At 48.4% G+C, this 27,436-nt stretch overlaps 1 protein-coding gene across 2 annotated transcripts in view; it reads right to left on the bottom strand.

Annotated features, from left to right (window-relative positions):
- LOC147709498 (uncharacterized) overlaps positions 1–25,365 on the bottom strand; it is a 56,569-nt gene extending 31,204 nt beyond the window's left edge. For both annotated transcript variants that reach the window (XM_086928056.1, XM_086928055.1), the window contains exons 1-2: positions 25,222–25,365; positions 139–199 (exon numbers count right to left, since the gene is read on the bottom strand). In XM_086928056.1, the coding sequence (XP_086784182.1) occupies positions 139–199; positions 25,222–25,305 (145 nt within the window). In that variant the 5' untranslated portion in view covers positions 25,306–25,365. The remainder of the gene's footprint in view (positions 1–138; positions 200–25,221) is intronic.
- Between the last annotated feature and the right edge of the window lie 2,071 nt (positions 25,366–27,436).

A 27,436-nucleotide genomic window follows, 5' to 3' on the forward strand; every position in this document is an offset into this window, starting at 1 on the left:
AATCTACCCTATATAAATATGTCAAATAACTATAAAAAACATAACTAACAAATACAGGAAATAACTTTCCTGACTATATTCTGAGACAATACCTACTCAAAATTGATTGTCAAAATGGTTGAGATGGTGGTCTCTTACCTGAAGTTGATTCCTCTTGGGGGGGTTGAGATGGTTGTTCCTCTGGCGTCATGGACATCCCCTTCAAATGTAGCAGAAAATTAACTTTTAGTAAACAAGAAAGAGCATTAACAAGAGCAGACTATTTTTATACGTAAAATTAAAAAAAATCACCTAATCATAATGTTTAGGCTATCTTTAAACCATACAGCAAAATTGATTCACTGTGTTGTTTTACATATAACCTGCAACCAATATGTGAAGAAGCTTTTAATAACTAGCTACAAAAAAAATCTGAAGGGACTAGTGAATTTGCTTCTAAACACTACAAAGAACATGTATTACCCAATGTATTTTTATTAAATGTACTTTCTTGATGGAAGGCTGTGTAGTCATTTCAAATCGGTGGCAAGCGTTTAATTCACTAAGCCATCCTGTCAGCTATATAAGGGAAACTGCGGAAAAAAACAAAACCGGTGTTAATTTTTCCTTGCTGAATGACAAACCACGAATCTGGTTTGCCGCGGGAATCTTTCCTGCCTAGGAGCTATAGGGTAATCTGTTTTTTGAAGAGGATCTCATGCCTCACAAGGGGCTTTGAAAGCCAGACCTGTACTCACATCACCACCCTCTGAAATCTGAGAGGTTAAACTAGGAGTACCTGGATGGTGCCAAGGAATAGGACCTGCAGATAGGTTGAAAGAATGATATGAAAAAGGTATGAGGATAATAACTTTTGGTCAATACTGTGTTCTCAAAATGTGCAACAACAGAAATGTTAAGTTAATGCTTACGTTTCAGAGCATTTTTATGTCATGTGTAACTGGAACAACAGGGTTAAAACATATAAGCCACACTTTTAGGCACATGTGCGGATAACACAGGTGCTGTATACCTCTGGTTCACCCACACAAAGGTGGCACCAAGATTTGTAAATAAAAGAAAGGGCATGGTAGGTTACTTTCAGAATGAGTTCCTGTAATGAGTCTGGAGAAACAGGGATGGGCAAGAGTTGCAGTGGTCATCGTAACGGTGAAATACTGATGTGCCTCAGCGTTTATTGGTAACATTATCTGAATGAACCTGGAGCAGCTACATTTTTACGGACACATTTTCTATTCAGCTGACTGTGAAGGCGTGGGAAACAGATGTATGGAATGTTGGCCTACTGATCTGTAGAACAGAATTTGTCTTAACATTGACTAATCTAATATGGCTGTGAATACTTTACAGACTTTTTATTTCATCTATCACTATTTATTTTTTAACCCCACACGCTTGAAACACTTCTCTAAAGACTTAGATGTGACCGGTTTGTTCTTTAATTGCTTAAAAGCAGATTTAAAGCATGTTATTTGAATGTCCCCTGGTTCACGATTTTGAAAACGGTTTCGCCTGGCATCCGCTGCGCAGCAGCGTTCGCGTAGGCGAAAACTTTTGAGAAGCAGTCTGGGGCTTTGTCCCGCCTCTCTGTTCCATTGGCTAGCTCCATAAATGGAGGCTAGCCATTGGAACAGAGATGCGTCACTCTTTCCCCGAGCAGATTCGTGGGCGTTCCGACGATTTTGACGCTCTCCGCCCCTTTGTGAACGTCATTGCGGCGGTGGGCGGTGTTTTTTTTTTTTGAAGGTTTGTTTTGGTCATTTGTCCGAAGATGGCGGCCGGGCAGTAGCTTACTTGAGAAGCTCCGCCGTGCCGTCTTGAACCAACATGTGCCAGTTCCCGCCCGCCTCCCGCTGTCCGTGTGCCCGTTCCCGCCCGCTGGTTATGTGCCCGTTCCCGTACCTTACCAAGAATCAGCTTGTGGAAGGGCTGCAGCGCCGCAATGATTGCATTGCTTTGAGAGGCTTAAGCACACCCCAGCATGTTGGATGCTCAGCTTGCATGCGAATGTAGAACAGGGGGCAGCTGTGCGGGCACTGTTTCGACCTCCGTCGTTTAAAAAAAGATATATTTTATTTTGCGGCTGTGCGGCTCCTCCACATATGCGTTAATGCATGAATGAATGTTCGTGTTTGTCCTGCACGCATGGGTGTATATATGAATGAATCTCCGTGTTTCCCAGCACATTACCATCTGCTTTCCATCCTTCCACGTTCTATGAGGTGCTAAACTACGTTCTCCTGCTGCAGAAAGACCATCTCTGCAAAAGAACCTGCAAGTGACATGCCAGTGGTAATTCTTTGGTCTACACTTATGTATCCTTCCTCTTACTGTCCACTGGAATCTTATCTTTTTGCCTCTATGTAATGAATCTCTCGAATGAGCTGGTCACTTAAGCAAGTCTGCAATGACGAGCACTGGCTGTCAGTTACAACCAATGAAAATAGGTGTTCTTATTGAGCAAATGTTACTTTGTGATACCTCGGAATCACCTAGCTGCGGGACAGTGGCCAGGCCTCTTATCATTGGTCCATTTAAGAGACCCTAATATTGCTGGTGCCAACGCTGATCAAGCGAATGCAATGCAATTCGATTTGTTGAGCACAAAGCGAAGGTTGAACAATATTTATATTGCCAGATTATAATTTTTTTTTTAGCACTCTAGTCATGTGAGTTGCTGTCTGGGTACAAATGTACTTTTCTATTTTCTCCTTCTGCTGCTAACTTACAGCACAAATGAAACTGCCAAATCGACCCTTCTCTACTATGCTGTGCGTGTTCTGCCGGCCGCCTGCAGGCGTGTGTGGACAGATGGCAATATTTATTTTCCGGTCATGTTTGGTGACTCCAGATACAGAGAGAACAGATAAGATTGTTTCCTTTTAGCGAGCCTCCCTCACTGGCCCTTAAAACGAGGGAAATTCTCACGTGAATCATTTCACCCTACAGTTGTGTTTTCAGTATGCTTCAAGATACAAACCACAAAGCAAAAACATTTCCCTATACCCATGAATTATTATAACGTGCCTTTACATTCGTGACCCGTACATCGACAATATGTGAATTACCGTGGAATTATTAATATTTCATTGTATTGTGATTGCATGTATACAGCGTTTACCACTTACCTACATCTTTGCTAAATCGTTTTCTATTTAACACTTGACAGTGTCCCTTCCGCTGCTACCCAGTTAGTCATTACTTTTTACACAAATAATTTACTCCATTCTGTTTATTAAATGTTTGCCTCTAGCTTGTCTTCAGTGCAGGGGTTATCTTAACTTCGTGTGCCAAGACATATTTTTTTCATTACTCTTTTTCTAACCGTACATTCTTTTTCGAATGCATGTTTTATGCATTTTCTTGTCCTCTGCAAATAGAAGTACCTAAATGTATCTCTTTTATGTTTCGCTATAAATTATAATTCCTTTGTGAAACTTGAGTGAATGCAGGTAGGCCCTTTTCTTGTTCAGTATTTCTAACAAACTAGCAGCTTCGTCTCGTGCCTCGCGTTCCCCATGCTGATAATTCTCGACTGCACGGAGAATTACACCCTTTGCAGACGGTAGGGTAAAAGTTGAAAGGTGCTCCCACCACAGGCATTCCCTTTCTGCATTAAGGGAAGCTAAGGTTTCACATTCTGGTTTTTATATGCGTGAGTAAGGACTATTCTTCCGTAGGAGGGAAAGAAAGGGCTCATCAGTTCCCTAATCCTTTTAATGTCGAATTATTCTGAAGGAAAAAAGACCGGAACTAAGGATACCGCTGTGCAGTGTGACGTGTGCATGTGGAATGTTAACACTTCCTACTGGGTCAGCCAAAGCCCTGTAGGAGGCAGTCATGGAAGCTGTGCTGTGCCCCCTCCTAGCATTGCGGTGCTCCCCAGACCCTGCCTGGACTTAGAGCTGTCCTGTCACCCCAGGACTGCCCATGCACATATGGATCCTGTACGTACGCGTGACCATGAGCTGCTACTGGTCAGGCATTCTGATTTCTTGAGCTTTATAAGGCACAGACATGTTGCCTCCTGGCCACACCGGACAGCATGGTTACAAGTGATTATCAAAGAATTGCTGACTATTAATGTTAGTTGCAAACGTCATGCTCATGATTGAGCAAAGTGTAGGTGTGGTGCATCAGTTGTTATGTTGTTTAAGGGAGGAGCAGAGGACAGGCAGTTAGGTGGTAAGGGGCGGCATTGAACATCGCAAGCAGTTATAGTCAAGTCTGACGGAGAGATGGGATACACCCAACTTCAGATTGTTGTGGGTCACAGATATGTTCGCATTAGCGGCAATGCATTGAAACCTCGCCTATTAATCAAGGGATCAAACCTGCCGCACAATAAATAGCTGTTTAGAACCCTGCCGGCTGGCGAAGCAAGTGGTCTGTTTTGGCTCTGGTGCCAAGACTTTGATGAAAGAGCAACCAAGACATTCACTGTAAGGTTTAACCTGCAAATTGAATGAAAACCTGTTCTATAATTGTAAGTAGATCCAAACACAACAATGTAGTCATAATTTGGAGAGTGGATTTTGTTGCTTGTAAAAAAGGTAGCCTGAAACTCTTTCATGAGATCAAAAACAATTTGTATTTTCCTTCAAAACATTGAGTCTGGTGTGTATGTCAAATATTACCTCTTCAGTTAGAAAATTGAAAGCCTGGTTAAATGGCGAAAAAAGGCATAGCATTTCAGCAAAATAATGGCACAACTTTCTATGTAGGGTGCTACAGTAATAAATGTCAAAACAGTTTTGCTGCCCTGCATTAGACTGAATTTGGAAGCAGAATCGACACAGAAAGACTACTTAATCTTACCCTTGCGACAAAGGCCAATCCAGACACAAAAGAAAACTAAACTACAATGCCATGCTAAATAACCTAGACAATGAACAGGGTTGTGCTGATTATGATCCAGTGGAAAGATCTTTCCCCTTAGCTAGGACAAGGTGGAATGTCCAACTATCATCAGCTAGTCTTGGCACACAAGCAATTTCCAACCCTTGCCCGCTAATCAGGATTCATAACGAAATTCCTATTCCTTTCCAACCAATGAAGAAACTGAAGGAAATTCCCATAATTTGCTGGCTACTCAGAACAGGTATGGACATTCCCACCCCTTACCAGCCAATTGCAATACAGTTAAAAAGTTCCCCAAAACAAGCTTTATAACAAATTATCAATATCATCTGAAGCATTTCAAAGCCAAGTCAGATCATCTAATCTCCCTACCCTTTTCCGGCGTAGAGTGTGTTGCCGTAGTCGAGTCTGCTGGTGACCAAGGCGTGAGTGACTGTCTTTCGGTGTTCGAGGGGGATCCATTTGAAGGTCTTACGAAGGAGGCGGAGGGTGTGGAAGCAGGAAGATGAGACAGAGTTGATCTGGCGGTCCATTTTGAGCTCGGAGTCCAGGATGATTCCCAGGTTGCGTGCGTGGTCTGTGGGGGTTGGCGGGTTTCCGAGGGCGGTGGGCCACCAGGTGTCGCTCCAGGCGTCGGGGTTTGGGCCCATGACGAGTACTTCTGTTTTGTTGGTGTTTAGTTGTAGGCAGCTGTTTTTCATCCATTTGGCGACGGCTTCCATGCCTTCTCGAAAGTTGCGTCTGGCGGTGTTGGGCTCGTTGGATAGGGAGAGGATGAGCTGGGTGTCGTCTGCATATGACACGATGTTGAGTCCGTAGGTTCTGACGATGGGGGCAAGTGGAGCCATGTAGACGTTAAAGAGCGTCGGGCTGAGGGAGGAGCCCTGGGGACTCCGCAGGTGGTAGGTGTGGGGTCTGAGAGGAAAGGGGGGAGTCTGACCCGTTGCGTCCTGCCGGAGAGGAAGGAGCAGATCCAGTCTAGGGCCTTGTCCTGGATTCCTGCGTCGTAGAGTCTGCGTATTAGGGTGCGGTGGGAGACTGTGTCGAACGCCGCTGATAGGTCTAGGAGGATGAGGGCTACTGTTTCTCCTTTGTCCAGTAGGGTGCGGATGTCCTCTGTTGCGGCGAGGAGGGCGGTTTCCGTACTGTGGTTTTTTCTGAAGCCGGATTGGGAGGAGTCGAGGATACACAAGAAAATGCCAGCCAGTTAGAACACAAAAAGCACAGTAACCTTACTTCGCCTTATTCCCGTCACTGATGATTAAATCCTATTCAACATCCTGGAAAATGGAATAATGTATGTTACTGACTTATCTCGTACCTTTTCAAACAAAACCAGTCCATCCATCTGGGCATCTATTGGCATTGTAAATGACAATGCCATTTATTTATCTGGTTTCAAAACCAAAAAAAATTGTCATTTACAATGCCAATAGCTCTAACTTTTGCAAAGGCGAGACCGTTGCATTGTAAATGCTTGTTAAAGTTAATATCTCTTTCTCATTTTCAAATCTTTGCTTAGGTATTGTCGCTCCAGATTGGTCTGTATTTGCTCAAGGTCACAAATTAGTGACATATTCTTTTCCTTCAAAATACTAGTTTCATTTTTTTAGTAAATAGACAGTCCCCAAACATCAACTCGTCATTTTCATCAAGTAATCATATGTAGAGACGCTTCCCAGGGACAGAATCTGCTTTAAATGTTCAGGCTTTAAGATCTTGGATGCTCACCACAACGTAATTGGATGCCTATAATATGCCAATAATGTTTACCATGATATCAGAACCACCACTGTGCAAAGGTTGGACACCATAAGAGCAGGGATCCTCACAAAATCTTAGTCACAGCCATTATTATACCAGGGCAGCCATCATCATGAGAGGGCTGGCCAAAATTAGGTCATTCATGCTCACAATGTTTCAGTGATGGATGCCAGTATGTAATCATGGCCCAAAGATGACCAAATTATATCAATGATAATTATTATGTCGGGGCAACTATTAAGCCGGGAACAGACACAGTTGTCCCAAAGATGAAACCAGTATTTTGGGGAGCAACATGTTCTTTTGTGATCTTAGGCACCAGGTCTAGCTTCTAGGGAGTTGCGCTGCCAGGGAGACAGACAATACCAAAAACGCAGACAGGCACCCACATAAATATGCACACAAATATACCTGCACAGTGAGGCTTAGAAATGAATCTCAGCTCTGGATCCAGCCTCTGTTCTCCTCAGCTCCTGGTATGATCAATTACCTAACTCACACACGTCTCTCGGACTCCTGCTGGCCCACACTTAGGTGACTCCACTCCGACTCTAGCTCTAGCTACTGCAGGCACTTTTCTTCCCATACCCATTATTCACACATAAAATACAATACAAACCTGGGTCCATGACATGAACCTGGACGGCTTCAAACCCCAACTTTCACTGGATGCCAATTCTATGTCAGGAAGCAGAGGCGAGGATTATGCATGTCCTTTCTCCAAGTTCAGCAAGTTCAAAGTACAAGAAAAAACAGCCATGAACTACATGGCCCGAAGGGCTCAGAGGTAGTCATGGAAACCAGGCAACCAATCACAGTCCAGCCGAGAGTATATATGGAATCCCACGTCGTAGTCCTTCCTCTTTCTCCATTGCTGCCCCGTCAGTTAAGTCCCTGCTTTCCTTACTGCGACGCTTTTGGGCTTGTGGCGTGGGCAGTTTTGTTTATTGTGTATTTTGTATTGCTTCTAACTGTTATTGCCTGTTGACATTAGCGGGTTTCTCCGCTTGCTTCCCGACGCGGTAGGCTTTGCCCGAGCATCTTTGCTAGGCGCGTGCGCGGTAGGAGGCGTCCTGTCAGACGCTTGTTACCGGCACTTGTGTTCTCCTCAGCGCACTTCACCGTGCTTGTAGCTCATACGCGCTGGAGGCTTTGCGCTTCACTTTTGGTTATTTTAGCCTCCTCCCCCCCTTCACTGCCACCGCGTGTGCAGCGGTAGGTTGGGCGGGCTTGGCCCAGGCTTTTGCTTGCTATTGTGTTATTTTAGCATTGCTGTTTTACTGACTTGGTCTGTGTTTTGGGGTACCTGTGTTGGGGGGAGCCCACTATAATTTCATTGGGTGTTGTGTATGGGTGCCCATCCTTCTGTCACCATGCAGTCTCGTCAGGACCATGATTACACATCCAATGTTGATGTCATTGAACAACCGCCCTTATGCCGCCCTCCTGCAGAGGTGGACAAGCTCCTATCCTCAGCAATTGCCCAGGCGCTTGCCCCCTTGCAGGACAGCGTGGCTAAACTGTCTGCTCATGTGTTTAAATCTGCTGGTATGCTGGGAGACAGTGGGGCTGGGCCTAGTGGTTTACACTATGGGGTACCACGTAAGGCTAAGAAGCGTGACGCGGGGCACTTAAAGGGCTTCAGCAAGCTTGCTGAGGTGTTTCATAAAAGTGCACGCATGCTTAGAAGCGCACCCTACCGGGAGGACGACTCGCCCGGCTTTATTGGTGGCAACGCCACCCAGGACCTTGACCCGGAGGAAGGGTTTCTCGAAGAGGGAGATGGTGACGCAGACAATGTTTTTGATGATGATGGTGACGAGTCATATGAGGATTTGGTGGATTCTGGAAGGTCTTGGCGCCCTAGGTCCTCTAGCTCTGAGGTTGGTGATGGCGAGCCGGTTCATCCGGAGAGGTTTGACCCAAATTGTATTTTCCGCCCACGTTCCACTGAGTGGATTCCTGACAAGATGACTGCAGATTATGTAGCCGCAAAAATTTGTCAACCATTGACTCAAGGTGTACGTTCTCGACTGCGATCTGAGTGCCCTCGTCCCACTCTTCCTAACGGGGTTGCAGCTACGCTTGAACTTGACCCTAAATTGTGTACTTTCTTTGCGAAATACATGAAAGATCCGAAGAAAGGGATTGATAGATCATGGAGGGCATGCTAAGATAAACTCCTGGACGTGGTTGGCCCCCTGATGAAAATTATTGAATTAGCTCAACGCTCTAGGGAGTCAGGTCAGCCTCTTCCCACTGACGATGTTGCGGGGTGGGCTCAGAGAGCCATGTGCCTTTTAGGAAATGCAAACTGTGCACTCTCTGCCGAACGTAGCCGTTCCCTTCTCCTTAAGATTGACCCGAACTTTGGGGAATTATCCTCGTCCGAGGCAGGTGCTGTTGCACAAGGCAGTTTGTTTGGTGATCCTTTTGTGAAGGAGTTGGGTAAATTTGTAGCTACTTTCTCGGCTCTCGACAAGGCGCAGGCCTCAATGAAGAAAATGTTTCCGAAAAAGGTTTTTGCAGGGGCCGGCAGGGGTCGCTCTTCCAGCCGCCAGTTTCAACAAGGCTCCAATAAAAATCAAGGCAAATGAAACAATGGATGGAACAATGGGAGACAGGGCTCCTTCTACCCATCTCGAGGAGGCAGAGGCCAAGGTAGAGGCCGTGGCGGAAACCAGGCCACTTCCAAAGGATTTAACGGTAAGCATTCCTCTCCTCTCCCCGGTGATTCTAGGGGGCAGGATTGCTCAGTTTCTAGCCACTTGGTCAAGTCTCACTTCCGATTCTTGGGTTCTAGAGAAGGTTCAGGGGTTTCACCTAGAATTTTACGGAACTCCCGTTCAGCTCTCTCGTCCTCGCCCCTTGGTTCTTTCCGCCTCAGATCAGGAGCTTATAGACAGAGAAGTTCAGGATCTGCTTCTAAAAGGCGCCATTATTCCGTCCCATCTTCATCCGACAGGTTTTCTCAGCAATATCTTCTTGGTCGAAAAGAAGGACAAAGGGTTCAGACCAGGGATCAACCTCCGTTCATTCAACGAATGGTTGGTTTATCATGACTTCAAGATGGAGGGCATCCATCTTCTCAGGGACCTTCTTCTTCAGGAAGATTGGCTTGTTCGGTTAGACCTCAAAGATGCTTATCTTTCGGTTCCAATCTTCCCTCCTCACTGCCGCTTCCTCCAGTTTCTGTGGAGGGATCAGGTTTACGAGTTCCTTTGGACTATCCTCAGCACCCTGGTGCTTCACCAAACTCCTACACCCGGAAGTCGAACATCTCCGCACCGAGGTGATTCGACTAATTATTTATCTGGATGGCATCCTAATTATGGACCAATCCAGGGATCTCCTTCTCATTCACCTACGGGTCACGATTTCTCTTCTCCAATCTCTGGGGTTCATCATCAATGCCCAGAAGTCGGACCTAGTCCCACAACAGAACATGACTTTCCGCGGTTTTCGTATCAACATGAGGGACGCTACCTTGCATCTCCCTCCGCCAAACATTTCAAAAATCAAGAAGGAGATTCGCAAGGTCTTGCGTCGGGACAGGATTTCCCTTCGACAACTGGCCAGGATTGTGGGCTTACTGTCTTCTTCGATCCAGGCCATTTTACCGGGACCCCTGCATTACAGGGCCCTTCAGAGGTTAAAGGCTTTACATCCCCGTCGAGGTCTCACTTATTCGGAGCTGATCTCCCTTTCCTCGGTGGCAAGAGCGGAACTTCATTGGTGGCTGGACCACATGGATGGCTGAAACGGGAGGACGATTTTCGTCTCCCGTCCGGATCTGGTGATCGAATCGGATGCCAGTTGTCAGGGCTGGGGAGCCCAGTGCAGCCCCCTTTCTGTGGGGGGCAGGTGGACGGAGGAAGAATTACATCTCCACATCAACTGCCTAGAACTCCTGGCGGGCTCCTTCGCTATTCGTTCGTTCACCTTGACCAGGGTCTCCTGTTGTGTCTTTCTTCGGATGGAAAATACGACAGCTGTTTGTTATATCAATCGCCTGGGGGGCACTCATTCCAAAGTCCTGGCGGACCTTGCCAAGGACTTTTGGAATTACTGCCTTCTTCGCCAAATCTCTGTGACAGCGGAGTACCTTCCGGGGGCTCAGAACAGTGTGGCGGACAGTTACTCCAGGAACTTTCGGGATGCCAGCGACTGGAGGCTGGATCCGGCTGTGTTCCGACAGATTTCAGACCTTTGGGGCTCTCCTCTGGTGGACCTGTTTGCTTCCAGGTGGAACGCCCAGCTTCCGCGTTTCTTCAGTTGGAAACCGGATCCGGGGGCGGAAGCGGTGGACGCCTTCCTACAGGATTGGTCGGTGTTCCCAGCTTATGCGTTTCCCCCGTTTCTTTTCATTCAGAGGGTGGCAGCCCAGGTCCGCAGACAGCGGGACTCTCTAATTTTAATCTCTCCAATCTGGAAAGCTCAGATTTGGTTCCCGTCCCTTCTGGAGCTATCATGGGACAGTCTTCTTCGGTTACCATCTTTCGACCACATTCTGACAGATCCATTGGGTCATCCTCATCCTCTGGTTCTCCAAGGCCATCTACATCTCATATCCTGGAGCATTTCAGGGGACGATGGTCTAACAGCTCGCTTTCGAGAGAAGCTGAACTCCTCATTCAGCGGGCCTGGGCCCCAGGCACCACCAAACTGTACCGATCAGCTTGGAACCGGTGGATTTGTGGCAAAACACCTGGATCCCGTGGGCTCACCTATCAGTGACATAGTTAATTTCCTCGCTAACCTTTTCCATAAAAATTTGGCATACGCACCATTAATTCTTTCAAGTCAGCAATTTCGGCTGGTCACTCCCTTGTCGATGGGTCTCCTGTTGGGGAACACCCTTGGGTTTGCAAATTGTTGAAGGGAATTCGTCTCTCCCGTCCCCCTGAGCCCCGCTATTCGGGCCTTTGGGATGTTAATATTGTTCTGCGTCTTCTCTTATCTTGGCAAGGTCAATGATTACTTGTCCCGTAAGGAACTTTCTGCTAAGTTGACGATTCTCCTATGCCTTATCTCTTGCAAGAGGGCCTCTGATGTTCGCGCTCTAGACATTTCTGCCAGAGTTTTTACGCCTGAAGGTGTTACCTTCACGGTTTCCAGAAGGACAAAATGTAATACCAGATCAGTATCCTATCCTGCTTTTCCTGATTCACCTAAATTGTGTGTTGTCCGTTGCCTTAAGGCTTATGAGATTATAACTCTAGAGGTTCGCCTTCCAGGAGAGAGACAACTACTTATTGCCATTAAGAAACCCTTTCGAGCGGTTTCATCTCCCACCATTGCTCGTTGGGTCAAATGGGTCATGTCTGAGGCTGGCATTGATATCAGCAACTTTGTTGCACACTCCCCTAGAGGAGCTATGGCCTCCAAGGCTGTCCAAGAAGGGGGCAGATTGGAGGACATTATGAATGCAGCTGATTGGTCTTCTGATTCAACTTTTAAAAAGTTTTATTTTAGGCCAATTCACGAGGCCGCAACTCTGGTGGTAGGTAAGCTTTAAACTTGCATAATCCTCGCCTCCGCTTCCTGACATAGAATGAGAAATTTCCTAGTTATCACAAAGGAAAGTTTCAATTCTATTAAGGACGCGGAGGCGAGCATTATCCCCCCCTGGCTTCATCTAGCCTCCCTCCCTTTGGGTTTTTCTGGATCGACAGCTGTTTTTTCGTATCAGAGGAGTATTGCTTTTATGATATTATGATTATATTTTTATTATTGCCGATTTTCTCTTTTGTCTGATGACTTACTCCTTATTTGCTGTTTGCTTTGTTTTCAGCATTCCCACGTGTGACCTGCTACTTCCAATCTATTTGGACAAGATGTTATTATATTCTCTCTTTCCCTAGGTTCCGATCAGAAAACGGGACTAGAGGATAGAGGCCTTCCCTTCTGGCAGCAGCAGAGAAAGAGGAAGGACTACGATGTGGGATTCCATATATACTCTCGGCTGGACTGTGATTGGTTGCCTGGTTTCCATGACTACCTCTGAGCCCTTCGGGCCATGTAGTTCATGGCTGTTTTTTCTTGTACTTTGAACTTGCTGTTTAATAAATTGAGAAAGGACATGCATAATCCTCGCCTCCGAGTCCTTAATAGAATTGAAACTTTCCTTTGTGATAACTAGGAAATTTCTCATTTACTTGAATTCACCATGGACACCAATCACTCTCTTAAGGAACACATGGCCAAAAAAAAAGACAAAGATGGCCTGGTAAGAGCTCTTTCTTCTAAAAACTTAGAGTAAGCGACTTCAAAAATGCTGTTTAAACACTTGTATTCTTGCATATTGATGGTAGTAATGCCCTATGCCATCGTCTTCCAGAAGCCACACTGTCACTATTTAGGGGCATCCTTAGTGCCACAGCATGTCTTGTTCAGAGCCTGAAGAAATATTACACCGCGCCCATCCTGATGGAACTCCATTGGCTTCCATTGCTGGCCTGTACTATCTTCAAGACCTTTTGCATCATTAACAAAAATATCACAATGAGCATCCCTGCTTATCTTGCAGACAAGCTCACTAACTGGCAGATCACCCGAGTCCCACTCGACCCCGCTTTCCTGCGTGACCACAGGAGGGCTGCCTACTCATGGTCAAAGTCCAGCCTGACCAGGAGTCGCTCTCGCTGCATTTCTCCTCTAGCGACCAGTTGCCAGGCAACAAGACGGCTGCCATCTTCCCGTCTGACGACAGTAGCGCGTCGCACGCCCGGCCCACCACCACAAGCTACTTAATGGCGGCTGTTGCACTGCACTAGCAAGCCTGAGTCCCATGCCACCCCATTCTCCTACGTGACCACAGGTGTGCTGTCTACTCCAGAACAAAGTCCAGCCTAACCAGGAGCAGCCCCATCCTCGCCGCATTTCTCCTGTAGCGACTGGTTGCCAGGCAATCGGATGGCTGCCATCTTACCGCTTGACAGCACCAGCGTTTTCCAGGACCCGCCCACCGGAGCCACCCACCCCCACAGGTTACATAATGCCAGCAAGCCCGTCTGCGCCCGTCCGCACCCAGCACCTGTACCCCTGGTCCTCCAACCACCTCAGCTCCACCCTCAGAGGATTGGACCCAGGGCACCGAACCAGAATCCCTGGTCCTCCAACCATCCACCTGTACATCAGCTCTGCCCTCAGATGATTGGACCCAGGGCACTGCAGCACCCTCTGCTGCAACCGCTCACCCACAGACACTGAAGGAGCTTTCAACTGCCCCTACACCAACGCCCCCACAAAGACCATTGAATGCCAGCTACTTAATGTCCGCTTACTGACCAAACACACCCTCGAACTCTGGAACACCATTACCACCAACAGCCGGAGGTAATGCTCACAGAGACCTGGCTCAATGATTGCTTAGCCTCTGACATAGCCAACACCACTCCTACCAGCTACAAAATGACCCACAGGGACTAGCCAACCAGTAACAGGGAGAAATTGCCATAATCCACAAGAATTTCATCAGGCTCATCACTTCCCATGACCCCTACTCACCCGACTTGGAGTACCTCAACTTCCACCTCCAAGCCAAAGCCCACTCAGCCATCAGAGGTATGCTCACCTACAGACCACCAGGACCCTGACCACCCTTCTGCAACTCCATACCCAAAGTCAGTGCAGCTCTCGCCTTGGAATCCAGACAGTGCCTCTTCCTCAGCAACCTGAACTTCCATCACTAAGACCCCTAAGGTACCAACTCGGCCACCCTGCGGGACTCCATGGACAACCTGGGCCTCAAACAGTTTGTCACCAACGTCACACACACATCCCTGCCACACCCTTGACCTCATCTTCACGTTAAACAACAAAACCCAGTTCCGCCACACGACTGCACTCACCTGGACGGACCACAGAAGCGTTCAATTCACGATCGATTTCAACCGTAAGACCACCACCACCGCTGCCGGCTGCAGCTTAAACACCATCACAAACCTCAATAGACGACCGCCCTCAAAACCACCACCCTCCACACATCCGACGACGTCAATGGAGCCTCCACCCACTCATCGGAATGGATCACCACCAGCGCAGCCTCCAGCGCACCCATCAAAAACACTCCATAACAGAAGAACTAACAAACACACCAAATGGTTCACCCTCAAATTCAAAGCAGAATACTGGAAATGAAAACCATGAGAGAAACGCTGGCGCACCAGCAAAGATCAAGGTGCATGCACAGCCTTCAAATTCTATTACAGGACCGGAGGCTTCGGATTAAGCTTACTCTTTTAATCAATCAATCAATCATCGCATTTATATAGCGCACTACCTACCCAGAGGGTCTCAAGGCACTGGGGGAGGGGCGTCTGCTACTGCTCGAACATCCAGGTCTTGAGTTGCTTCCTGAAGGCGAGGTGGTCCTGGGTCAGGCGGAGGTGGGTGGGGAGGGAGTTCCATGTCTTGGCGGCGGGGTAGGAGAAGGACCGTCCCCCTGTGGCGGCTCTTCGGATGCGGGGGACGGCGGCGAGGGCGTGGCTGGTCGATCGAAGCTGGCGTTTGTGAGCGTAGAAGTTGAGGCGGCTGTTGAGGTATCCTGGGCCTTGGCTGTGTAGGGCTTTGTGTGCGTGGGTGAGGAGACGGAAGGTGATTCTCTTGTTGACCGGGAGCCAGTGCAGGTCTCTCAGGTGTCCGGAGATGTGGCTGCGACTGGGGATGTCCAGGATGAGTCGTGCTGAGGCGTTCTGGATCCGCTGGAGTCTCTTCTGGAGTTTGGCGGTGGTTCCGGCGTAGAGGGTGTTGCCGTAGTCCAGACGGATGGTGACGAGGGCCTGGGTGACCGTCTTCCTAGTCTCGGTGGGGATCCACCGGAAGATCTTACGTAGCATGCGCAGGATGTTGAAGCACGACGAGGAGACGGCGTTGACTTGTCTGGTCATGGAGAGGGAGGAGTCCAGGATGAAGCCCAGGTTGCGTGCGTGGTCTGTTGGTTTGGGTGCGCTGCCTAAGGCGGGGGGCCACCAGGAGTCATCCCAAGCGGCGGGTGAGGATCCCAGGATGAGGACTTCCGTCTTATCTGAGTTCAGTTTCAGGCGGCTGTTCTTCATCCATTCGGCTACCTCTTTCATCCCTTCGTGAAGGTTGGCTCTGGCGGTGGCGGGGTCGTTGGTAAGGGAGAGGATCAGCTGGGTGTCTTCGGCGTAGGAGATGATGTTGAGGTTGTGCTGGCGTGCGATGTCTGCGAGGGGGCTCATGTAGATGTTGAAGAGGGTTGGACTGAGCGAGGAGCCTTGAGGGACGCCGCAGATGACTTCGGTGGCTTCAGATCTGAACGGAGGGAGGCGGACTCTCTGTGTCCTTCCGGCGAGGAAGGAGATGATCCACTCCAATGCCTTCTCCTGGATTCCGACGTTGCTGAGGCGCTGCACTAGGGTGCGGTGGCAGACAGTGTCGAAGGCCGCGGAGAGGTCGAGGACCTCTCCGCGGCCGTTTATTGGCTGCTGTAAAATCACAGGAGCCAATAAACACACAATTTAGTATATAAAAACTACATTGTTCATGATGCTTTGCATCAACCATTCCTCCTTTGCCCTCATAAGAGCCCTGGGAACAGTCCCATCTTACTCTTTTTTTGCTGCTCACAGCAAGAGATAAGTACCCTACTCATTACTGCTTACATGACCTGGTTTATGGTTTATAATCTTGGACTGTGGCGCTTTGTTGGGCATTTATGCAGAAATGTATGGTTTAGCTTGCTTTTTCTAATTTCACTGTGGCTTTGGTAAAAACCTTAGTTTTTGGCATTGTGTAATTTTTCCTAGCGCGGGTGCTTCCCGCGATGTTGTAGGGTCTGTATTCATTTATTTTATTTATTTGGTGGCTCTCATTTATTTCAGCTGTTTGGCTATGCTGTATACAGCGTTTCTTTGACGAGTGCGAGAGCACTCCGTGTCGGTGCTCAGCTCCGTGCTCTTCCTCTTCACTCTGCCGCCTCGCGCTCCGTAGTGCAGTCTGTACCGGGCCGCTGGGCTGCTGATTTCACCGCTGTGAGCGGTCGCCCTGAGGCACTGAAGCGCTAAAGGGCTCTCCCTAATCCCTAATGGCAGCCATCGGCGACCCCAGAACACTGCCTATCCCTGCTGACGAGGGTTGAAAACCCGAAACACGTGTCCAGGGATGGCGAAGACAGCGAAGATAGCAAGATCGAAAGATGATGCATCGCGAACACTCTACTACAATGACCAGAGTCCTTAGGGGCAACTTCCGCCGGTGTGTGAGTAGTGTGCGACCCCACCCCCTTTTTGTGGCTCTCCCTAATCGCTCGCAGCGCTCGAGGAGCCTTTCACCACCCGGCCGACGTGGGCAGCGCGACGCGCGTCCATTGGGCTTGTTTTGGTAGGATTTGGACGCGCGTTGGGCTGCACACGTCGGATTAGTTCCGATTTTCACATTTTCACTGCGTTTCCGCATGGAGGCTGGTGGACTGGGACACCTAACTGGTTGTAATAGAAGTTGCCCTTTAGGAGTGTGCACACGCTCCATAGACATCCTAATTTCGGCTCCTACGCCTTTCTTAGGCTGAAAGAATTTGAGTACAACTCAGCTTTGCTGAGGGGGTCTGGTACTTGTATTGACTTTATATATACTTTCAGTGTGCAATTGGGCTGTCCCCCCCTCAACACTCCTGGATTTCCTTTCCTCGTAAGAGCTTAATTGATCATTCCATTACCCAACTGTAGTGAATATTATGGAGGAGCGGGTGCAATATGATGAGGAGGTGGAGGAAGAATATTATGAGGAACAGCCTGAGACTGTTATTGAGGACAAGATGGTGGAGGCTCTGGACGCTTCGCTCCAATCCTCGGTTAACAAGGCAATTGAGAGCGCAGTACCCCCGACTGTGCAACAAGCATTGGCAGCTGCTCTTAAGCCAATAACAAAGCAGCTTGAAAGTTTTGCAAATCATCATGGGTTCACTAAGGATAAGTCTAGCAAGGTTACTCCACCAGCTAACAAGTCAGTGAAGGAAAGTCAATGGCCGCACGCTAGTGCCTTAGGTTCCCTTCGCCCGGCATCTGGCGCGGATCATGCGTACGCTTTCAGCGGCAAAGCGAAGAGCAAGCAGAAGGTCTATGTTGACACAGTCACTACAAATACTGATACTGACACCACCGATACCGATGAGGAGGCCCCTCCCAAGAAAAAGGCAAAGAAAGTTGCCTCTTCCAGTTCCGTGACTCCTGCTAATACACCTTTTACTTTCAACCCTAGTGAGATTGTTCAATCAAGATCATACGATTGGGTTCCGGCACCAGAAGTCGCGGAGTATCTACAAGAGAACATTAGGAAAGGTTTTGATAAGGAGGTTCGGAACCGACTTAGGTCAGAATGTCCCCGACCAGATCTAGCCCATAAGGTCGCTGACACCCCAGAGATTGATGTTAGTTTGCTTTCATTCTTAAAGAAATTTGCAAAGGAGCCAAAGAAAGGGATCGACCGCGCTTGGCGCGGTTGTCAGGACAAGTTACTTGATGTGGTTGGACCGCTCGCAAAGATTCTGGAGATGGCCTTAGCGGCCAAAGAAGCCAACATCCTGGTAGATCCCGATATCCTTGCGGGTTGGACTCAAAGAGCCATTTGCCTGCTAGGCAATGCCAATTGTGCAATCTCCACAGAACGACGCAAGTCCCTACTCATGAGAATGGACACTAACCTGACAGATCTAGGGCAACCTATTTGGTGATCGCTTTGTGAAGGATGTGTCTAAGTACGTTGGCACCTTCACTTCGCTTGATAAAGCGCAGGCAGGAATCAAACGTGTTTTCCAACAGGGCCTTTTTAAACAGGGCCGGGCGAGGTAGGGGACGCTCGCCAGGCCCCTCCTCCAACCAGGGTCCCCCCAGAGGTGACTACGGCCGTGGTAGAGGAGAGTGGGACTCAACAAGAGAAGGCACCTTTTATCCCACTCGACGCCGCTTTTACAGACGCAGGTTCCAAGGTGGTGGCAACAGAGCTGGTTTCCATGCCCAGAATTCCTCAGGTGAGTGTACTGGATTCTTTTCTTTTACCATTGGGGGGGTCGCACTCAGTTCTTCCTTCACAATTGGCACCTCCTTACTCAGGACGCGTGGGTCTTACAGACGGTACAGGGATTTCGATTAGATTTTTACGAAACACCCAGGCAGGACACACCTCCGAGGACTCTCCATTTTTCCCAACAAGAGAGAGTTTTTATACACAACGAAATAGAAGAATTGCTTCAAAAGCACGCCATAGCATTGTGCGATTACAGTCCGCACTGGGTTTTGCAGCAATATCTTCCTTGTTTAAAAGAAGGGTGGAGGTCACAGACTAGTTTTGAATTTGAGGGACTTCAATCCTTTCCTAGTCTACAATCATTTCAAAATGGAGGGAATCCACCTGTTGGCAGATTTGTTACAACAGGGAGATTGGAAGGTCAGGCTAGATCTCAAGGATGCATACCTGTCCATTCCCATATATCCTCCACATCGTCGTTTCCTTCAGTTTCAATGGAACGGTCGGTGGTTCGAGTTTTTGGCCCTTCCTTTCTGGCTTTCCTATGCTCCTTGGTGCTTCACCAAGGTGAAGAAACCGGTGGTCGTGCATCTCCAGGAGCAGGGAGTACGCTTGATAATTTACCTGGACGGCATACTGATCATGGCTCACAGTCCAGAGTTAGTGTCACAACATCTGCAGATGACTATTTCATTGTTAAAGAACCTAGGGTTTGTGATCAATCAGGCCAAATCGGCATTGAGCCCGTCCCAGTCGACAGACTTTCTGGGCTTCGTGATAGATTCCCAGAAGGCTCAGTTGAGCCTTCCGAAGTCAAAACTGAAAGACCTGAAGAAGGAGATTGTGTCTATTATCAGCAAACAGATGGTGTCACTCAGGACGATCGCCAGAGTAGTGGGGTTATTGGCGTCATCCATCCAGGCAATTTTTCCAGGGCCCCTTCACTACAGGGCGCTACCGAGTTTCAAGATACAACATCTTCAGAGAAGTCTGGCTTATATGGACCTGGTTCCCCTTTCGCAGGAGGTGAGAGACGAGATGCGCTGGTGGCTGAGCCACGTAGAGGCGTGGAACGGAAGGGCCATTTTTGGCTCTCAACCCGAAGTGGTCATAGAATCCGACGCCAGCAGTTGGGGTTGGGGAGTGCGCTGCGGTGGTGTTTCCACAGGCGGAAGGTGGTCTCTTCAGGAGTTCGCATTGCACATAAATTGTCTAGAGCTCCTCGAAGGGTCGTTCGTGATCCGGACTCTGTCCCACCAGCAGGCCTCATGTTGCATTCTTCTTCGGATGGACAACGTATCTGCGGTGCGGTACATAAACAAGTTGGGGGGGACGCGATCGTCCATGCTAGTGGAGATAGCCAAAGACTTTTGGCACTACTGCCTCAATCGTCAGATCACAGTTATAGCAGAATACATACCGGTACAGTCCAATGTCATAGCGGACTGGAACTCGAGACATCTCAGGGATTACAGCGATTGGAAGCTTCTTCCCAGGGTGTTCTGATGGTTACAGGACCTATGGGGTCCGTGCCGGATAGACTTGTTTGCATCCAGGCTGAACCGGCAACTTCCCAGTTTTTTCAGTTGGAGGCCGGATCCAGCAGCAGCAGCAACGGATGCATTTCTTCAGGATTGGTCGGGAGCTGTGCATTCCCACCTTTCCTTCTCATTCCACGAGTGACTTCTCACATTCTCAAGCAGAGAGCGGAGGTTATATTAGTGACGCCTCTGTGGAGATCGCAGCCTTGGTTTCCGGTTCTGTTGGGGATGTGCTGGGATCTCCCCTGGTTAATCCCTTAGTCGGAGTCTCTTCTCCAGGGACCTCTCGGGGAGCAGCATCCGCTGATTCTGTCACAGCGACTGTCGCTTATGGCATGGAGGCTTTCAGGCAACAGTGGGATTTGCCTGGAGTTTCGGGAACGCCTTCTGACTTCATCAAACAGGCTTGGGCCCCGTCCACTAGGAAGCGATACTCCTCAGCCTGGAAGGGCTGGATGGGTTGGTGCGTGGAACGGACTTGGATCCCGTGGGGGCAGGACTTTCCCATATCGTGAATTTTCTTTCAGAAAAGGAAGCTGGCGGTTTGGCCTATAGATCAGTGAATAATTTCCGGTCTGCCATTTCCGCGGGCCATACCCAAATAGACAGGAGACCGGTGGGTATGCACCCTATGATATGCAAACTTCCTAATGGCATAAGAGTAGCAAACTCTCCCAAACCCAAGTGTTCGGGGTTATGGGATGTCTCATTGGTCATTAAACTCTTCGATAGTTGGCCTACTAACAATCTTCTCTCGAGAAAGCAGTTATTTGCAAAGTTAGCTATGCTTTTATGCTTGTCGGCTTGCAGACGCTCATCGGATGTTCGTGCGCTAGAGATTACAGGTAGAGTATTTACTCCGGAAGGAGTTTCTTTTAGTATTACAAGATGTACGAAAACTCTATCCAGGCATGTTGAATATAATGCTGTTCCAAATAATGCTAAACTATGTGTTGTCCAATGCTTGAAAACATTCGAAGAACGTACTCGTTCTCTGAGACCGGTGGGTGTCACCCAGCTTTTGATTGCTATGCAGAAACCTTTCAAACCTGTGTCCGCTGCGACTATTGCCAGATGGCTCAAATTTATCATGAAAGAAGCTGGTGTTGATATTCAACTGTTTGGTGCACACTCGGTGCTTGGTGCCATGGCATCAAAGTCATATATGCTGGGAGCTAACATCCAAGATATCATGCATTTTGCTGACTGGTCGTCTTTGTCGACATTCAAGCAATTTTATTATAAGCCGGTGGGAGATATAACATCTGTTGTTTTTGATAAAGCGTTAAACTAGCATAATCCAAAGCCTCCGGTCCTGTAATAGAATCAAAAATTAGCTAGCATTCGCGCCAAGAATTTTCAACTCTATTAAGGACACGGAGGCGAGGATTATCCCACCCGGCTGTGTTCAATGTGTTGATCATGCTAACCCGCCCGTTGTTATGAAGCTTAATGCTGGTGCTAAATAGAAGTTACAGGTTGTTCATGTCTGTTTTTCCTTGGTGCTGATAAGAAGAATGAGTGATGAGTTATTCCGTTGAAGAATTGAGTTGAAACTGAGTTTCCTGTTAACTTCCAGGTTGGAAGATATTATAAGACTGTTTGACTTTTTTCTGCAAGTACGAGCAAAGAAAGAGGAAGATGGGACTGTTCCCAGGGCTCTTATGAGGGCTAAGGAGGCGTGGTTGATGCAAAGCATCATGGACAATGTAGTTTTTATATACTAAATTGTGTGTTTATTGGCTGCTGTGATTTTACAGTAAAGAAAGAGTAAGCATAATCCTCGCCTCCGTGTCCTTAATAGAATTGGAAATTCTTGGCGCGAATGCTCGCTAATTTTTGATCCTACCACACCATCAAAGAAGCACAGAAAGCCACACTCTCCACCAGCCTCCAGTGCACCAACTGCACCAAAGACCTATTCCACATGGTCAGAGAATTCTCCTCGTCCATACGCCATTGAAAACACCATTCAGCTCTCCCAATCCCACTGCGACGCGCTTGCCGACTTCTTCCGCACCAAGATTGCCAACATCTACAAGAACTTTGAACCTCAACCACTGCCACCGGACCTCCCGGCTCCTCCCACCATCCTCCCACTCCACTGTCTGACCGACTGGACACCCTTAAACACCGAAACCACAACATCCATGTCCTCCGTCCATTCCGGAGCTCTGACTGACCCCTGCACTCACCACGCCTTCAACCTCGGACACAAAAAAAATTCAATCAGACCCCTACTCACTAGCGTCATCAACTCAGAGCTCAGATCCGCCAGATTCTCAGAATCATGGAAGCACCCCAAAGTAAAACCATTTCTGAAAAAACCCAGAGCGAACCCATATGACCTCAAGAAGTACCGGCTTATCTTGCTTCTTCCCTTCCCAACCAAGGTTCTGGAGAAAGCTGTCAACTGCCAACTCACGGACTACTTGTAATCTAACCACCTGCTCCACCCCTCCCTATCTGGATTTCGCTCCAACCACAGCACAGAAACCCCCCTTATAACCGCCATAGATGACATAAAAGCCATATTTGACTGTGGCAAATCAGCAGCCCTGATCCTCCTCGACCGGTCAGCAGCCTTCAACAGAGTCTCCCACCAACTTCTCGTCCAAAGACTTCAGCACATTGGCATCTGCGGCAACGTCCTCAAACAACTATCCTCTTTTCTCACTGGTCACACCCAGAGAGTCTGCCTCCCACCTTACAGCTCTGACCCCAAAAGCATCATATGCAGCATACTCCAGGGTTCCTCACTCAGCCCCACACTGTTCAATGACTATATGATGCCACTAGCATTCATTATTCGCAACCATGATCTCAACATCATCTCATATGCCGAAGACACCCAGCTTATACTCTCCCTCACCAAAGACTAACGTAGCCGACTGGATGAGAACCAACTGCCTCAAACTCAAAAATAACAAGACCTACCCTCACCGTGGGATGACTGCTGATAGCCCTCTGCTCTCTGACCCGCACCCACCACCTCGGCAGCATCCTCAACAGTGAGCTCTCCATGAGAAAACAGGTCAACTTGGTTGCCCCCACCTTCTTCAACACCCTCAGAATGCTCTGCAACATCTTTAGATGGATCCCAATAGACACCAGAAGAACCGTCACACAAGTCCTCATCACTAGTCGACTTGACTACGGGAATGCCCTCTAAATCGGTACCACCACCCTCCTCCTCACGCGCCTCCACACCATCCAGAACACCGCACAAAAATCCTCGAACTGCCAAGGCGAGCCCACATTCCCCCACCCACCTCCGCAACCTGCACTGGCTCTCCATTAAGAAGAGCTGCCATTCAAACTGCTCATGCATGCCTACAAAGCCCTCCACAACACACGACCCGAATACTTGAACAATCGCCTGACCTTCCACCACCCCACTAAACACCTGCAGTCTGCCTCCCCGGCCCTTGCCACTGTCCTCAGAATCCATTGTACTCGAGCCAGAGGACGCGCTTTCTCCCACCTCGCTGCCAACGGCTGGAAAGACCTCCCTATCCACCTCCAATCCTCGTCCTCCCTTGCCAAATTCAGGTGTGGCCTCAAGACCTGGATGTTTGAATAGATCCCCCCCTTGCAGCGCCTGCATACACCCGTGGCGATTAGTGCGCTCACAAATATCGATTGATTGATCTCAGCACACCAGCAACCAGGACACCATCAGACTGCAGACTAAAAAGTTTAAAAACAAAAAACAACAAAACAGCAGGTCTTTTCGATCTATGCACTCAAGCTATGAAACCACAACCCCATATCCAGCAGGACTGCCCCAAAGTTGCTCGAATTTAGGAAAGAGTTGAAGACTTACCTCTTATAAGAACACTACAGGACAATGCATTAACCGCCCACAACCTAACTTCCTCTTTTGTTATTCAATTAATGTATGCTCGTCTTCGACCATGTACATCTCTCTGCTGCCATTTACCATATACATACATACAGACATACATAGTGTGACTGAACCCATACACTAATACATCATATATAAAAGCATTGACAGGACAAAGCATTTCCTGGCTAGGTAAAGCACTTGGTATGTGTTTCATTGAGACTTAGATGTGCTCCCAAAATACAACAATGAAAAACACTCCAAATTTGTGTTTGATTCTTGAACAGCCTGCACTCAATGAGTTGCACAGACGTTCCCACCATATGTTTTTACAAGCCCCCTTGTGAAGCATATGTTGCAAAAATGACTTGGTTTTTCCCATCGACACGTTTGGGTTCCTGGCCTGAAGAAGAACCGAAATCAGGAACAATCAGGGTTGAAACCCACAGCATTGATATCATCAAGGACAAAGACATTTTGTTCTGCGTCTGGGCGAGGCAGAGAACTGTGACCGTACTCCTTATAAGAAAGGCGCTCTGCGCTGATTTCAGCAGCCACGGGGCTCGATCACGAAGCGGTCTGCTCTGATTCCACTTTATACCGATTGCTGTCCCCCTACACTAAATATTATGGCCGCACTGCACCGATTATGAAGGCAATTCTGCATGACGAGGATTTCGACTTTTCACTAATTGCCCTGGGAATTCTGTACTTTTTTTAGGATTTCCACTTTGGGACTGACATTAATTTACCATAGAAATGAAACTCTCAGCCAGCCCCGATTCAGCAGCGAGGGGCGCCACAGGAGTTATTTTTATCCCATTAAAATCGAAACTACGAGTCCCAGCATGCAAAACTGTCTTGTCTAAAGTCAGGAATGAAATGGAGGCTACTTGGAAGCTATTCAAAACAAACGTCTTTCCCTCTGCTCGAGTTAATGCTTGAAAATCGGTACTAGGGAGTCAGCTCCACGCCATCCCTTCGTAAACCGTGTGCAGTGAAGATGAATGACTGAAACAGCCCAGCACTTGTATCCGAGCTCACCGATGGGTGCCAGAGGGGGTGAGTGAGCGCTACAGAGGGGGCGAGTGAGCGCTACAGAGGGGGTGAGTGATCGCTCGCTACAGAGGGGGCGAACGAGCGCAGGACCGCCAGCATCCAGGGTATAAGTCCCCGCCCACCTCCACTGCCCTGAGGAGCCACGTCTTTTGGGGCACTTACATTTCCGGGCGAACCATGTCCCGGTCCGCTTTGCCATGGCAACCTCCTCCATAAAGTCCCAAATTTATCTAATAAGTAGTCCATTCTGCCGCCACAACGGACCCGCTTCTGCTGCGAGCCCTCGCTCCAGTGCTTCCGCCCGCGTCGCTCTTATAATTGTGGAAAGAGAAAGTGAAACTTCCTACGGCAGCAGGAAGCGCCACGAATGAAGGGCGCGTCGGCCAGAAAGCGTGTCGAAAACCTCACGGCATTAGGGTTCTTGTGTGTCACATGACGTACAGCTGGTCTATTTTTCTCGGCAAATCATGTGCCTTTTCCCCCACTTTAGAGCTCTGCAAGTCTGTACTCCCCCTCTGAACATATTTCAAATGTCAGTCAGTGAGAGGAGCCGGCGAGCCCGGGCAAAGCCGCCCATGACACAGTTTGCCCTAAGGGAACTTTGAAATGTCCTCGTTCCCCTCCATCCTTCTTACGGTCTTTTTTCATTCCTTCTTTCGTCTTCTCTTTCCTTCTTTCTGTCTTTTTTCCTTCTTCCCTTCCTTTTTCTCCAGCTTTCTTTCAATTTTTTTTCTATCCATCAACACATCCTTCATTCTCGTCATCCTTCTTTCATCCATCCCTCCTTCCCTTATCCATCTTTCTCTTTTGTCTTCCTTTATACATCCATGCTTCTGCCCTCCATTTATCCTTTCTTTCTTCAAGTCCAAACACCTATAGAGCACTTCATTCACCCTTTGCTCTTCCATTCATTCTTCTGTATTCATCCACCCGTTTCTCATTCATTTTTTTCACCCATCTTCAATCAATCAATCAGGCGTTTGTTGAGCGCGACAACTCACCCATAAGGGTCTCAAAGCGGTGGGGGGTGCAGGGTGTGTGAAATTCACCGCTTCCCACGATGTGTGATGCGCGCTGCGGCCATTAAACAAATATGCCACCCATGCGTTTGCTCATAAGGCGCGGTCCTGACTAACTCGCGGGGCCCACGCCTCTTTATTTTATACAAACGTCTGGCGTCACGCGCCAGCACCAGTGCTTAGAGTCCGGCTGCGGGTAGACTGAAACGCTACCCAGCCGAACACTACATTCCTTCTAACCTTTATAAAACAAATAAAACACCAACATGTTAATCTGTTACCAGTTCCGGTTGAGCCGCTTGCTCTCAGCTCCTGCTCAGTCACCAGTCTCATCCTGCTGCGAGTCTTTGGTTAATCACACCATGAACCCCGCTAAACAGGTGGAGGGAGCCGGAATGTTCCGCAGGCAGTATCTGGAATGCTCTCCCTGTGATGACGATGGGCACGGAGTCACTTCCTGCGAGACTCCGCCTTCCGTAGCTCTCACTGAGGCACTGGACTGTCGTCTGTCCTGTTCATTCATAGGAATGGATCCTTGGCCTTCTTCTATTTCCTCATCTGCTGTCCTGGGCCAGCCTCCATATTACCCTGTGGTGGAATGTTGGGAGTCCCTGCATTTACTTTTTTGAAGAATGATACATTCTGTGTTGAGTTCTTCTATTCTTCTCCGAGCTGTGATCATCGTGCCTGTACGGCAAGTCACTGTCCATGGGCCCTGTTCGAACGGGAGATGGAACTTGCTCCCCGGGTGCCTGTCTTTTACATAGACCAGGTCTCCTTCTCTGATAGTCGACGCCTTCTGCTTTGATGCAGATCCTTGAAATAAGGGTATGAGAGTATGAGAGGCTTATGGTCGGTGGAGACTGTAAAGGGGTGTGCCTACATGCCCAGTGGATGGCGATCACCTCTCTTTCTATCTGGGAGTAGCGCTGCTCCGTTTCAGTTAGGGAACGGCTTGCGTAGGCAATCAGGGGCCATTCCTCATTGTGTTGTTGCTGTGTGAGTATAGCCCCTAGCCTGTAGGCACTGGCTTCAACGGCGACATTGGTGGGCCGGACCGGGTCAAAGTACGACAACGTGGTATCAGCTGAGAGGGCTGCTTTAGTATCTTTAAAGGCTTGTTCTTGATCTGGGCCCCACTGCATGTGGACTTCGTCAGCTCCCTGAGGTGCTTTGTGATGTTTGTTAAATCCGGGATGAAACGCCCACAGAAGTTTACCATCCCTAAGAAACTGCGTACTTCCGAAATGTTGGAGGGTGCTGGAGTTTCTTGAATGTCTCGCACCTCGTCGGGGTCCGGGTCGACTCCTTTGTCCGAGAACGTGTAGCCAAAAAAACTGATTTTATTCTTGAAGAAC

Source organism: Lissotriton vulgaris, chromosome 6 (assembly GCF_964263255.1).
Source record: "Lissotriton vulgaris chromosome 6, aLisVul1.2, whole genome shotgun sequence".
NCBI lineage: Eukaryota > Metazoa > Chordata > Amphibia > Caudata > Salamandridae > Lissotriton > Lissotriton vulgaris.